Source organism: Peromyscus californicus, unplaced genomic scaffold (genome assembly GCF_007827085.1).
Source record: "Peromyscus californicus insignis strain IS unplaced genomic scaffold, ASM782708v3 Scaffold_10__1_contigs__length_136768540, whole genome shotgun sequence".
NCBI lineage: Eukaryota > Metazoa > Chordata > Mammalia > Rodentia > Cricetidae > Peromyscus > Peromyscus californicus.
The window spans coordinates 16,185,165-16,198,738 of record NW_026294391.1 but is presented as its reverse complement, the minus strand read 5'-3'; the positions used below and the strand labels follow the sequence as shown (position 1 = coordinate 16,198,738).

The following is a 13,574-nucleotide window of genomic DNA, read 5'->3' as shown; positions in this document are numbered from 1 at the left end:
TTACAAAGTATGCTTACTGGGTGCTAAGGATACAAACCCAGGTCCTCATGCTTGGTAGGGCAAGCAACTGAACCATTTAGCTAGACCCTAGTCAAGGAATGATTGGTGAACGGCATGAGAAGAGTTGGTGTTGGTGCTCTTGGAAGGCTACTGTAAACCAAGGAGCGAGAACATAGACATTGTCTAGGATTGGAGCATTTGCAGATTAAAGAGGAGGAAAGATGGAGCATAGGAAATAGTTTTGAGGGGTTCATAGCTACAGGTCTTGTATATGGTAAGAAACAGTGTGGCCAGTAGAGTGGGGCCTCCAGGAAGTTGAAGGCTGTGGATGTGATGTGGAATGATTAGGGAGTTGGAAGGTCAGAAGATGGGACTGCTGGTGATGAGAGAGGAGAATGAAAGAACAGGACACCATGGAAAGGCATAGTCTGCCCATGGCTGCCCATGGCATGGCCACAGGCAGGGAGGCTTAGCAAGAGAAAATGAGAATGTCCCCAGGGAGAGGACCCACTGGTGGCCTTCTCAGTGTTGTGGACACCAAGGTGAGCAGTTACTTTTAAAGGTTGAGGGCTGCAGAGAAGACAGCGCAAGCACCGGAGTGGGAGGAGTATGTCCAGGGAATTGGCACTTGTCTCAGTTCTGGCACAACAGGAATAATTAGTCAGTGTGTTTCTTATATCAGTGCTGTAAACTCTTAGCCTGCAATTCACAACAGCTTTAGAAGGAATATTTAGGCAAACCCCAGGCTGGAGACTAGAGGTGACCTCTGGGTTCCTATACAGTCCTAGAACCTGCCAGTCTTAGGGTAGACTTCCTCTCCTGTCTCTCCCACTTCATTCATGCTTCCTGTGGCTCATATACTCCCTGTTGCTGTTGCCATGGTTCTGAAGGCAGGACTAACGTTTCTGTGCTGGAGTCTTTGCTGGTACTAGTTCATCCATTATCTTCCCTTTCATCCTACTTGGTTTCCTCAGCCAAGTCTCTGAGTTTTCCACAGAAAAGTAGCTGGAAAGATAGATTGTCCTCTGATTTAGGGATGGCAGTGATGTGCCTTGCCACAGCTACTCCGCCTTTTGCCCTGCCCTTCACCTTGGAAAAAGCTGTGCCTTTTGCTGGAGAAGCCCTTCCTATTGTGGTGGGGCTGCTGCCTTCTGGACAAAACGTCATCATTTAGTGATAGAACCCTTTAGAGTTTCAGACATCCCGTTCTCCCATGGAATTGCACAGATACCTGAGCAACTTGGCATTTCTGCTTCTCTGAAAGATCTTTCTGATTTCTTGGACCCATTGATGTCCTGGGATTTACAGGCCTTTCTCAACATATTCATCCTTTATAGTAACTATTCTTTCTCACTGTAGAAAATTCAGAAGGCTGATATTATACAATACAGAAAGCTAATCTTATGCATAGTCCCCCTGCTGAAAGATTAAGCTTTCATAATGAACTGCGATAATTTTCCTAGATATTTTCATTCATGAAGTATATTTAACTAAACTGGGGGCATGGGATTTTTGTTGTTGTTGTTTGTTTGTTTTCGAGACAGGGTTTCTCTATGTAGTTTTTGGTTCCTATCCTGGATCTCACTCTGTAGACCAGGCTGGCCTGGAACTCACAGAGACCTTCCGGGCTCTGCCTCCCGAGTGCTGGGATTAAAGGTGTGTGCCACCACCGCCCAGCTCGTGTTTTATTATAACTTAAACATACTGCTTTTTAGAGCTCAGTTTTAGATTTTTGAAAAGTACCCTTTTTTACATTATACACATTTTTGTTTAAGAACTAAAATGTAAAGTAGTGAAAGCTTCAGTTAAGTAAGAGATCAGAGTATAGTAACTCATGGTTCAAGGACAGTCATCAGCATGCAGTCTTGTGAGGGTAGGAGCTGAGATTTATGCTTAATCAGAATGCAGCACCTGGAGGAATGTCTTTACTGTAGTCTGTGCTCAGTGAGTGTGGCGAAATAAAACATTTGCATTTTTCATTGTGTATATATGTGCCATAGTACTCATAGCATTGTGTTGTAAAGAGTTTTCTACATCATTTTTTCTATTTATTATTTTGTTTTGAAAATCAATTTTATTAGCTTCAGCCTGGTTAGTTCACTCAAGGGGAAACCATTTAGCTAGCTGGTAACAAACAGAGTCCTGACCTTTCTAAGTTCAAAGTGCTTTCCTTTATTCTGTGAGGTTTAACTACATGCTATGTATCACAGAATTTCTCTGGGTAATGTGATGGACCTGTTATTGTTGCTCCATGAGTTGATTTGATTGGCTCTCACTATATTTCCTATATTTCAAGGACACTGTTCTGTATCATAGGCAAGTCATAACAACTAAGATTTTGGAAATTATCTCAAGGTTAACTGAGAAAGAGTTAAAAATCTGTAATTAGCTTAAATTGTTACATTGGATTTTTTATTTGGATCATGTATGAAGTAGGGGTTCTCAGAAGAATATAGAATTTAGAAATATGAATTTAGGGGACAAACTACTATTGTACTCTTGTAATTAAGAACACAATTATTTCACAGGAAACAATGTGTTTGAAGGAAAGCTAGTCTTATTGAAATATTTCTTATTCTCTAAGACCAGCTACTGGTTTTGATGTTGCTTTGGCATGCCTTACATACCTGGAAAAAAAAAATCTTGTATTTGCTACTGAGAATTTTCTTTTTAAATACCACTCTATACAAATAATCTAACTTTAACTACACTGTCAAATTCTTTGCCGTAAAAACAAAAACAAACAAAAAAAAACCAAAAAAATGTTTGAATAGCTATCTAATTATGCACTAATTTTTCCCCTTCCTGTAGAAGAGGGGATGGGGTGATTACTCAAGAAAATTGGTCTCCAGTCACTTTTGCCCTTCTTCCTTATTTTATTATCTAGTCACTTCATTTCTCCAGGATGTTTCCCCAATTTTGAGAGGATAGCACTTGAAAAAGGAAAGTAGATCCAAGGAGGGATGTCCTTAAACATCCATGTTCTCAGTAGTCCCCATTTTTCTATTACACACTGCTTATGGAAACAGGAAAGAGGGGGAAGGTGTTTGAAAAAGAGTCTGATAGCACTTCAAGTCTCTTAGAGATGAATGGAAGATCGGAGACGAAAGAAATAATGGACATTATTAGAATTAACAGTACTACGGAATGCCAAACTGTGAAAACTGGTTTCTAATTAAGTGGTTAAAAAGAATGTCTGGCTAATAAATTCTAGGATTTCTGTGAGAATTTTAAGACCAGGCAAGGCTTCCAGCACTCTTGAAGCAGAAGCAGGAAAATTACAGCAAGTTAAAGAAGAGCTAAGCCATGATAGTGGGTTTCATGACAGATTGGGCTATAGAGTGAGACCCTGAACAATAAAAGAAAACAGGATGATATGAATTATAATGGAAAACACCACAACAAAATTGGTGATTAAATGGTGGGGTATATACTTTTTTTTTCCCCTCTGAAATAGTGTCTTACCATTTATCTTATATAAAGCTCAGGCTGGCTTAAAACTCATACTGTAGCCCAAGTAGCAATGGAACTAGAGATCTTTATGCCCCAGCATCCCTGGGGCTTGGAGTACAGGCATACATCACTATATATAGTTTCATTAAAATACTTCTAGACTCAGTTTCAGGGAAGTAATCAGCCAGTGTCATGATGACAGTGAAGTAGCTACAGTGACATAATAGTTGTCGCTATAGCAACAGGAATAATCTGACAGTACACAGGAAGTGTCTGTTCCTAGCCACTGGCTGAAGACACATAAGAGCAAAGAGGCAAGAGAAGCCGCACCTACCTTGAGAGCTGCCTTATTGGCAGAGCTGAAAATCATATACCCTGGAACGGTTATTTCAGTGGACAATGGGGCTGGTCAGGTAGAATTTTAACATTTGATCATAAAATCTTTATGTTTTTGGTCCCAAGCAGTGGTTCACATTAAGATTCTGATTGGGAACTTGAACTTGGGCTTTGGGTATACATAGAATTCCTGTTTGACATGGTTCCTCCACTGCCTAGTGCCATCTGCCTGCAGAATCTGAATCCATCAGGGAAGCTCTGACTGGTGGATCCCCAGACAAGGCTGTGGATTTGGGTATTAGCACAGGGCTGAAAGTTAAGCACCCGAAAGATCAGTTGCTGAATGATGACAGATGTTCCTCTCCCTTTAAAACTCTTTTCAGGAAAAGGAGAAGAGATGACAATGAGGAAGACACCCACCTTCCCCGTCATTCGAAGAGGAATAAGAAGGACCAGGCCTTCCAGGACCCTCGGGCTATAGAGGTAGGAACTATGGCCACCCAGCTTCAACACTTGACACATTGCCCGCTCTGTGGTGTTCATTTCCTTCTCCACGAGGCAAGAGAACCCTCCCAGATGCCCTCGGGAAAGTCTTCTCCTTGGCTCTAATGGCTTTGGGGCAGAGCAGGATTTTAAGTATTGACATAAGCATGATTTTACTGTGCATCAGAACAGAGACAGGGCTGACAGAGAGGCTTTCCCAAGCACAACCAGGAGGAATGGGGTTCCAGAAATTCCTCCACCTTGCAAATGGGGAGGGAGAATCAAACCCCTTCTACGATTAGGATAGAAATAAACTGCAAGAACAGAGAGGCATACTACTGGTTACAGTGCTCTTCTTGCTTTCTCCCTGAAAAACAAAGAGCCAAGTTGGGGTTGTGTGAAGGGATTTGGGAAAGCTTTAGGGATGCTTGTGCTGAAGAGCTGGCATTTCAACTTCAACAGACTTCAGTTTAACAACCAGTAAGTGGTAATGCAGCATGGTTTGAATGGAAGCATAACTTAGTGAGGAGGGAGCATTGTAAAGGGTTTCTGGACAAGTCTCATCAGGTAATGAGTAAGTATGGCTCAATTTTTCCTTTCCCGAGCAAGAGATAAAGGCTTATCAACATGTGCCTTCCTCTGGGACACAAACACAGGTAGGTTTTGGATAAAATGTACCCAGACTTACCCAAGTCAAGCAAGGAGTGTTCTTGACCCACTGAGTTTTCTGTTGCATATGGTCACCTAAATATGAATACTGGCCTATGTTTACAATGTTAGCACCCTAGACCTCCATGTAAATCTGCTCCCTGGAACAAAGGTGTGAGATATGGTAGTGCAAACATAAGACCCAAAGCTTTGGTACATGTCTGTCTTCCTGATAAAGAACAAGGGCTTCACAGTGTTTTCCTGATAGCTGAGTAAAAGAAGAAATGGACAGTGTGGGGTGAGCTGTGGGTCACTAGTACAGATCCCAGACCTCTACTCTGCTATTGATCACATGGGAACTAATGCTCAGGTTCCAAGGAAACAGCAGTAAGACAAATGGGAAAAAATACATTAAGGGCCTCACACCTATTCCGGTTAGACATCTGTGCATCCTTGATTTTCCCCAACTGTTGGGACTACAGCTCTCTGTGACACCACTGATTTAGGCTGGGTGAGTTAGGCTGTCTGCTGGAAAGTTTGGTAGCCTCTTACATTTCTTTCTGGTGTTAGCAGTTTGTGGTCCACGCTGGTTAGTTTAACTGCCAGCCTCACAGGACATGGAACCCCCTGAGAGGAGGATCTCTTTTTAATACTCTTCTGTATTCTTTGAAATGTCATGCATAGACATGCTATTTCTTGATCATCTTCACCTGCAGTCTCTCCCTGCAGCTCTACCCTGGACTCCCCCAACCACTATCGGTCTAAATGTTAGAGCCTCCTTTTCACCGTGTATCCATGTACCTGTTTAACCCACTCTGTCCAGCTAGTGCTTCTGAAGTCCACAGAGCCTAGGGGTCATCCACTGAGTCCCAGGTAACTGACCAGGGGCCATCTACCCAGAGAGAAGTAGATGCTTCCTTCTCCAGCAGCCATCAGTGGCCAAAGCTCCTTAGCTAGAGGTCCAGCCACAACAGCACCTCCCAGGGGATTAACCTGGCTTCATTATGTTCAGGTAACCACAACTACCATGGGTTCCCGTGTGCAAGAGCCATACCATAACCAGGGGACAGTGTTTCACTGCACTCCTCCCTGTAATCTGGCTCTTACATTCCTTCTGCCTCCTCATCTACAATATTCCCTGAGCCCAAGGGCAGGGGCAGGTGGTGTAGATGTCCCCTCTGTGGCTGAGCACTCACAGTTGCTTAGTGTCAGCACTTTGAACAGTTATGTGTTTCTACATTGACCACTACTCATTGCAACTAGAGCTTCTGAAACCAATGTTGAGAGCAGTGCAGACCTATGCATGCAAACATAAATATTCAGAAGGCAGTTTGACAACATAGCCTTTAGCAGAACAACAGTAAGTCCACCCCCAGCACTTTGGAGGAACCATGGACCCACTAATAATAGGTTTTGACTATGTTTACAGTGCCAGGCATACACTCATTCATGTGGAGCAGGCCTCAGATCCAATCAGGAGAAGAATTGGTTAGCCCCAGGCACAGAACTGCAACTACTCCACCAGTGGGTTAATCATGCCTGGTGGGCCAGTATTATACCGTGCAGGGTCCAGCAATGGGTAAGATCACTTATGTCTTTTCCCTCACGACAGCCAGCATTTATATATACCTTCTCGGTACTATGGACATTGGCCAGCTGGGAGAGTTTCTTGGTGAGTTCAAGACTGATTTCCCTGTGTCCTGCAACGGAAGTGTATAGTGTCTAGGTTACAGGGTCCTACCATCTTGTTCTGTTGGGCAACCAAGAGCAATGGCAATAGCCTTCATTCTTTGGTCACCTCTGAGGCTGGCCAGACTATAGGGAGGTAATTTATGTGCCGTGCTGAGATTTTACTTAATGACTTACAGCTTCTGGGAATACCATTGTTCACCCACATGCAGTATCCTTGTTCAGAATAGCGTGTATGGGGGCTGAAGAGATGGCTCAGCCATTAGGAGTATCTTCTGCTCTACCAGGAGACCTGGGTTCAATTCCCAGATCCACATGGCATACTTGTCTGTAACTCAAGTTCCAGGGGATCTGACACCTTTACAGACATACACGTAGGCAAAACATCAATGCACATAGGATAAACGAATCATTAAATAAATTGCATTGTATGACCTTGTATACTGTAGAGTACATTTTCATAAAGCTTGTTCATACATCCTTAGTTTGCCTTAGCATGTCCACATCCTGCCTTCTATTCTCCATTCCTTTTCCCCTATTCTCACTTAAACTTTAACCCCCAGTATTCCCATCACATTTTTTCATATCACATGCCTTTCACCACATTATCTTGTTAAATATTTTTACCTGGGTTCTAAGGCCATGGGTTCTCATGTAGCTTCTCTCTGCACACTTCATATTGGTTAGCCCTTACCCCAACTCCTGCTTTTCCAATTCCCATCAATCCAGAAACTGCAAGAACCCTTCAGACACCAGGATTTGTGCTCTCTATGTTCATTTTACAAGTATTCTGCTATTTCCATTCTCTTCAACCAGATGTCCCCCAACCCAGTGGCCTGTTTCTAGTTTCTTGGGTTCAAAATGGACTCCAGGATAAGCACACAAAACAAAATATTCGAGGCCTGGACCCACATTGGAGTGAAAAGATGTGGTGTTTTTCCTTTTGGGGATTGGGTGACCTTACTCAGTGTAATTTTTTCCAAAGTTGTTCATTGACTTTCAATAGTCTTACTGAGGAATAGTTTCTGTCAGTTTGGGGTATGTGTGTGGGGTATGTCTTGATTGTTGGTGAATGTAGGAAGAGCCAACCCATTGTAGGTGGTGCCACTCCCTGGGCAAGGCATCCAGAATGTATAGGAGAAAAGGAAAGCCAGCTATAAGCAAAGGATAAGCAAGCAAGGATCCCTGTGCTTTCTCTCTCTGCTCATGACTGAAGGTGAGATGCTGCTCTTAAACTCCTGCTTTGACTTCCCTGAAGTAAGGAATGAAAACCTGGATCTGTAAGCCAAAGAAAAACTTTCAACCCTGAGTTGCTTTGGGTCAGGGTGTTTTATCACCACAACAGAAATGAACTGAGTAGGGGGCCATTTCCATCACTCTTGATTTCTTTCTATGATCTGGAAGACAGAGCAATTGAGGGCTCTGAGTCTCTTACTGAGCCAAAGAGATGTCATTAGTTGTGTTGTCAAAGCCTAAGCAAAGTGGGTACCCCTGAAATGACCTTCTTGGGAGATACATTCCTTGGATGGGTGTGCATGGGGTGGGAGAGCTTGGCCTAATAGCTTGTAGACACTTTAAGGACCCTTGTCCGTGGAGCATGTCCAAATACGGCAAGCACTCTCATGTGCACCTTCACGTTAGAAGCTGAGTTGTGGATTGAAGATAATCATGTCCACATGTTTTCTGCAGGTGAGGCTTTCCTAGTCATCTTTGGTTTGCTTTGTTGAAATCCATTCCCTTCTTTCACACAGATGAGGCGACATAGCTTGTATCACAGGTTGAATTTTTCAGTTGAAATACAGCTTAGAACTCAAGGTCTGGCCCAATTTTACCTCCTGGTCTTCAGAGAGCCTGGATCAGGTCCCCTACCTGCCTACAGAACTTCAGATATGAATGTCCTTCATTCCCTTGCTCATTAACAAAGTAGTAGTGATTCAACAGTCTTCTGACTCAAGAGAGTGTACATCGTTCTGGAGAGATCAGAGAGGGTAGGCCGCCAGTGCAAATGGTGAGGAGCCTTTGGGAGTTCTTAGTCTAGAGACTGCAGTGGGCATGGTTGGGATTGTCAGTTTCAGTTAGTAAAAAGCAGCATGTAATTCCGGAGGTGCAGCAGGTTTAAGGGTGAATTTTGTTACACTATTGGGGTTCAGAAACAAATGCTTCTCAGGTATATAGGAATGGAATTGGACGGAAAGCTGGGGTTGAAGGTAGAAAAATCTTGGATCCACTTGCTTTTCACTTTAGGAAGCATTATCCAGTTCTATATCACGAATACACGTGAATTTCCATTCAGTGTTTGTGATGCTGTTCCATGATAACATTGTTCCTCATGGCTTCCGTTTCTGTTTTCCCGTCATTACTATCATTAGCCAATTGAAGGTCTCTTTCCACCTCCTGTGAAGCCTGGAGACCGGCCATCCTTCTTCCAGGTGCTGTCTTCCTTCTCTCCTGTGATTCTAAGCTGCTGTCTGCATCCCTGCCACCATCTGTCTGGCAGTTCCTTTTCTACAGCTGCTCACTGCACCCCACTTTCTGCAGCAGCCCCTTCCTTGGCCATAACTTACACTGGAGAACTCAACCTGGGGAGCCTGCTAAACTCAATCCCCAGAATGTATGTTTGCCCTGCCAGGAGTCCTCTGCATTGGCTGGGATGTTCTTGTGTGTATGTACAGAGCTCTCAGCGACTCTTTCCTCCTCCACTCTCTGGTATCACTGCATGTTCCTTTGTGTTTCTGCCAACATCATCAAGATGAGCACAGCCTGTTTGGGGATACCTAGCAAAATTGTGAGGGTGGCCTCTGTGTTCTTTGTCCTCCTTTCCCATCCGTCCATTAGAATATCTGTCTGCTCAGCTCAATGGAGTTCTCAGCATGAAACCCCACTCCTCCACATGTTCTTGCCATGACGGTTCTTGTGCTTTCTATGGCTGGAGAAATCCCCTAGGGGCCGCAAACCCTCATCTTATCATCATGTGTCTGCCTCTCAAAATCTTCCTCACACTCTTCAGCACCTGTTCTGCCTGTTAGTATTCTGCCCGTCCTACACTGGCTGGTGCAGGTGCCTTTCATTCTTTCTTTTAGTCATTTATTTTATTCTTTAAGATCATAATATTATTATATCATCTCCCCCTTCCCTTTGCCCCTTGAAACCCTTTCCTATACCCCTCCTTCTTGCTCACTGTCAAATTTTAGGCCTCTTTTTCTTTAATGTAATTACACTTACACACACACACACACACACACTCACGCACACACACACACTCACACACACTCACACACATACACACACACACACACACAGAGTGACTGAAAAATACAACCTGCTGAGTCTGCATAATCTTACTTTTATGCATGTCTTCTGGACTGAGCATTTGGTATTGGATAACCAGCTGGTGTGCTCTTTTCTCTCACTACCTCCTTAGTTGGCTATAGGTGTTATTTTTGTTTTCGTTTTGTAGCATTGAGTGACTCGGGCCTTCCCTGTCCACTGTGGCATGTCTGTTACTGTCCACTTTGGCATGTCTGTTACAATTGTTCTTCTGTTCATGGTTAGGCCCTCCTGGTGGTGAGACTTTATGGGTTCAGTTTCTCTCATTTCTAGAAGACAGTCTCTCTGTCAACTCCATGATCCTCTGGTTCTAACAATCTTTCAGCCCCCTCTTCCACTGTTTTCGTTGTGTCTGTGGTGACGGGGCTCCACAATTCTGCATTTTCATTAGTTGTGCTTTTCTTTATTGGTTCTGTCTGTTGCATAAGGAAGTTTCCATGATGATGCATGGAGACCACACTTCTCTGTGGGTCTAAGGTAAACATTTGGAATGTAGTTAGGGAATATGCTGTCTTGGTAAAGTGGCAGTTACTGGTTCTCCAGATTCCATTACTACATCTACCCTTGGGTAGTTGGCTAAGTTTCCTGTACCAGGTATGATTTCCCTCCTACTGATCAGGGCTTAAGGCTGATTAAGGGTCTGCAGGTTACCATTGATGTTTGTGCCACTATCACACCCTTAGGGTTTTCTAACCGTGTTGGTCGTTATAGTCCACAGGCATCATTGCTGGGTAGGACTGCTGGTTGCATCCCTCTTTTGCAAGCTTTTACTCATGAAAGGTAGTCAGCCATGATAGCTAGTCCTCAGGGAGGAGGCTTTCAGGTCAGTTCCAGCTCAGGGGCCTCTGGGGACAGGATGAGATTCCTTCTCCATTAGTAAATACACAAGCATGTGTTTGGGTAGATTGGGCATCGAAACGGCATGTGCCTACCCAGGCATTCTCTCACAAGTGCAGTCCAAGTGAGTATGGCTCTGAGCCTACTGAGAGAAAAGCACCACAGGTGATTCTCTGTCTTGTCCTCAAATAGAACTATACCTGTTCTCTGCTGGCCACACAGCTTCTTTGGCTCTGAGGAAAACATGCAGACTTTATTAAGGCCTTGAACAATGTATAACCTTGCCCATGCACATGCACCTGGGCCACATCATCATTGTTTAGCACACCTCGGATTTTTAAATGGTAAGTTGTTCTTCCCCAGATTCTTCTTAAATATGCTTCTATTTTATAGAGTGTGTGGACCTGCAAGGATGTGCCCAAAACAAGTGATAAACTATGTTGAGAGTGTAGATAAACAAGAGTGGGCTTTGTGTGAATGAAGAGATGGCTGAGCAGTTGGGAACAGTACCCTCTCTTTCAGAGGACGTGGACGTCCATTCTGAGGGGTTTCCATCCACCTGTAACTCCAGTTGGAGAGCATGCATCCCCCTGTTCTGACCTTCACAGGCACCTAAGTACTCATGGTGCACATAGCATATACTCAAGAACACATAAATCAATCAATCTTTTTTGTTTGTTTGTTTGTTTTCAGACAGGGATTTTCTGTGTAGGCCTGGCTGTCCTGAAACTCATTCTGTAGACCAATATTGCCTTGAACTCACAGAAATCCAACTTCCTCACTATTCATGTGCTGGGATTAAAGGCATGTGCCACTATAACTCAGCCAATAAGTTTTCTTTTTTTCCCCGAAAGAATTGGGTTTCCTACTTGAGTGGGCATTCTGAAGAGACGTTTCTGGGACCAGTCAGGACGTGCTAAGAAGCATTCATGTGTCAATAAAATTTTGGACAATCTTGAAGCATATCAGGTCTTTTATGTTCTAGGAAAAGAACTCACCTCTGAAACTGAGGTGTAGGAAGATGAAAATATTTCTGTTATGAAGAGCAGGTTGGGCTATCAAAAGGACAAGCTGATCAAGCAGTAAACCAACTCACGGTTGGTCCTGCATCATAAATATTTCTTTAATTCAAAGATTCCTGCTCAAGGTCATTCTCACAGCAGGAACGTTACATTGTCCAGGCTTTGTCAGTGGGAGGACTGTTGATTAGATTAATAGCCACTGTGGATGGAGAAAGCACTGCTGGGGAGTAGGAGGTTAGTCTGTCTTCGCCACAATGGAGCACACTGAGCACTCTTCCCAAGGTCTCTTCTCCAGCACTATACTTCATTTGTCTAATCTCTTGTTGGAAGTCAGGAGGAACTGAGTCTCACTTAGATTTTCATTGGCATTGTGGTAGCATTCTGTGATTCAGTGACTTACAAAGTGAATCTTTGTCTATAAACCTCTTGCTATAGATGAGACAGAAAGTAAAGATATCACAAAAATAGAAATAATGGTTTCCTGTCTCAAGCTGTGTAAGTGTGTGGTAGTTTGAGTAAGAATGGCTCCAATAGCTCATATATTTAAATGCTTGATCCTCAGTAGATGAATCTGTTTTGGAAGGATTGGGAGGTGTGGCCTTGTTGGAGGAGGTGTGTCACTATGAGGGTGGGCTTTGAGGTTTCAAACTCTCATGCCTTGCCATTCCCAGTTTGCTCCTACCCCCTCTGTGCCTCATGGTTGTGAGTCCAGTTAAAGTTCTCAGCACCGGTTCCAGCCAATGCCTGCCTTCCTGCTGCCATGCAGCTTCCATGTAGTCACAGACCCTAACTACCCTCTGAAACAGTAGGTGTCCAACAGCTCTTCTGTAAGCCACCTTAGTCATGGTGTCTTCACAACAATAGGAAGTAACTAAGACAACATTAGTCTGTTTCTGCACAATTATTAGTGTTGACATTTATTAACTACCCTTCAATGCTTTCAAATGACTTGAGAAATAGACATCCCATAAGAAATCACGAACATCATTCTATATCATCAAAAACACAACTGTACCCTCCTTGTTACGAGAAATGGGCCGGAAGACTCTATTTAATTAATAGAAGTAATATCATTTAGATGAATTTGATTTATTTCCGACTTCTTTCTCTCATTCATTCTTTTTACTTGTCTGCCTGCCTGTCTACCTGTCTGTCTCTCTGTTTGGGCAGATTCTCAATACACAGCTAGGACTGGCCTATGTCCTACTGGAACTCACTATGTAATCCAGACTGACCTCCAGATCCTTCTACCTCTGCCTCCCAAGTGGTGGTATATCAGGTATGTGCTAATATGCCCTGGCAGTTACTTCCCTTATAAAAATTGTTTAATGATATGTGGTTGTTAATATTTGAGATGCTGAAGTTGTAAAAACCATCAATGAACATTACTGTAATAATGATGCTTCTACATAACTGAGGTAAAAATTTTATGTCAACTAGAAATGAGAGGCTGGTCATCTATTGTTTTCTTCTCAATGGCTCTGAAGAATTCCATTCAGGGCTGTGGGTTTTTCTGTAAGTTCTCATAGGCAGGGTCTCTGGTGGCTCAAGTTCACCTCAACATGACTGTTTTGCCCAAGATGATCATAACCTTGACATTGTGATCCTCCAAACTCCACCTGGTTTTACACCAGTGCTTCTCAGCACCTGGTGTTCTAAACTGGGCTTCATCCCAGTATTTCCTGTGTGCTAGGTGAGCTCTCTATCCATCTCACCATATCCTCAGCCACTAAATGTACTATATCCCCTCTTCATATGATCCTATAATCTTCATGACAC

General features: G+C 43.4%; 2 protein-coding genes across 12 annotated transcripts in view; both read left to right on the top strand.

The window, feature by feature from the left end:
• Positions 1-13,574, top strand: part of LOC128121008 (protein FAM156A/FAM156B-like) — a 69,240-nt gene that overhangs the window by 40,494 nt on the left and 15,172 nt on the right. Inside the window, exon 2 of the mRNA XM_052755407.1 lies at positions 4,173-4,272. The gene's annotated coding sequence lies outside the window, so the exon portion shown is untranslated. The remainder of the gene's footprint in view (positions 1-4,172; positions 4,273-13,574) is intronic.
• The window catches only part of LOC128120461 (protein FAM104A-like), a 62,379-nt gene that overhangs the window by 45,932 nt on the left and 2,873 nt on the right, over positions 1-13,574 (top strand). For all 11 annotated transcript variants that reach the window (XM_052754548.1, XM_052754838.1, XM_052755193.1 and 8 more), the window contains one exon: positions 4,173-4,272. In XM_052754548.1, coding sequence (XP_052610508.1) covers positions 4,173-4,272 — 100 coding nt within the window. The remainder of the gene's footprint in view (positions 1-4,172; positions 4,273-13,574) is intronic.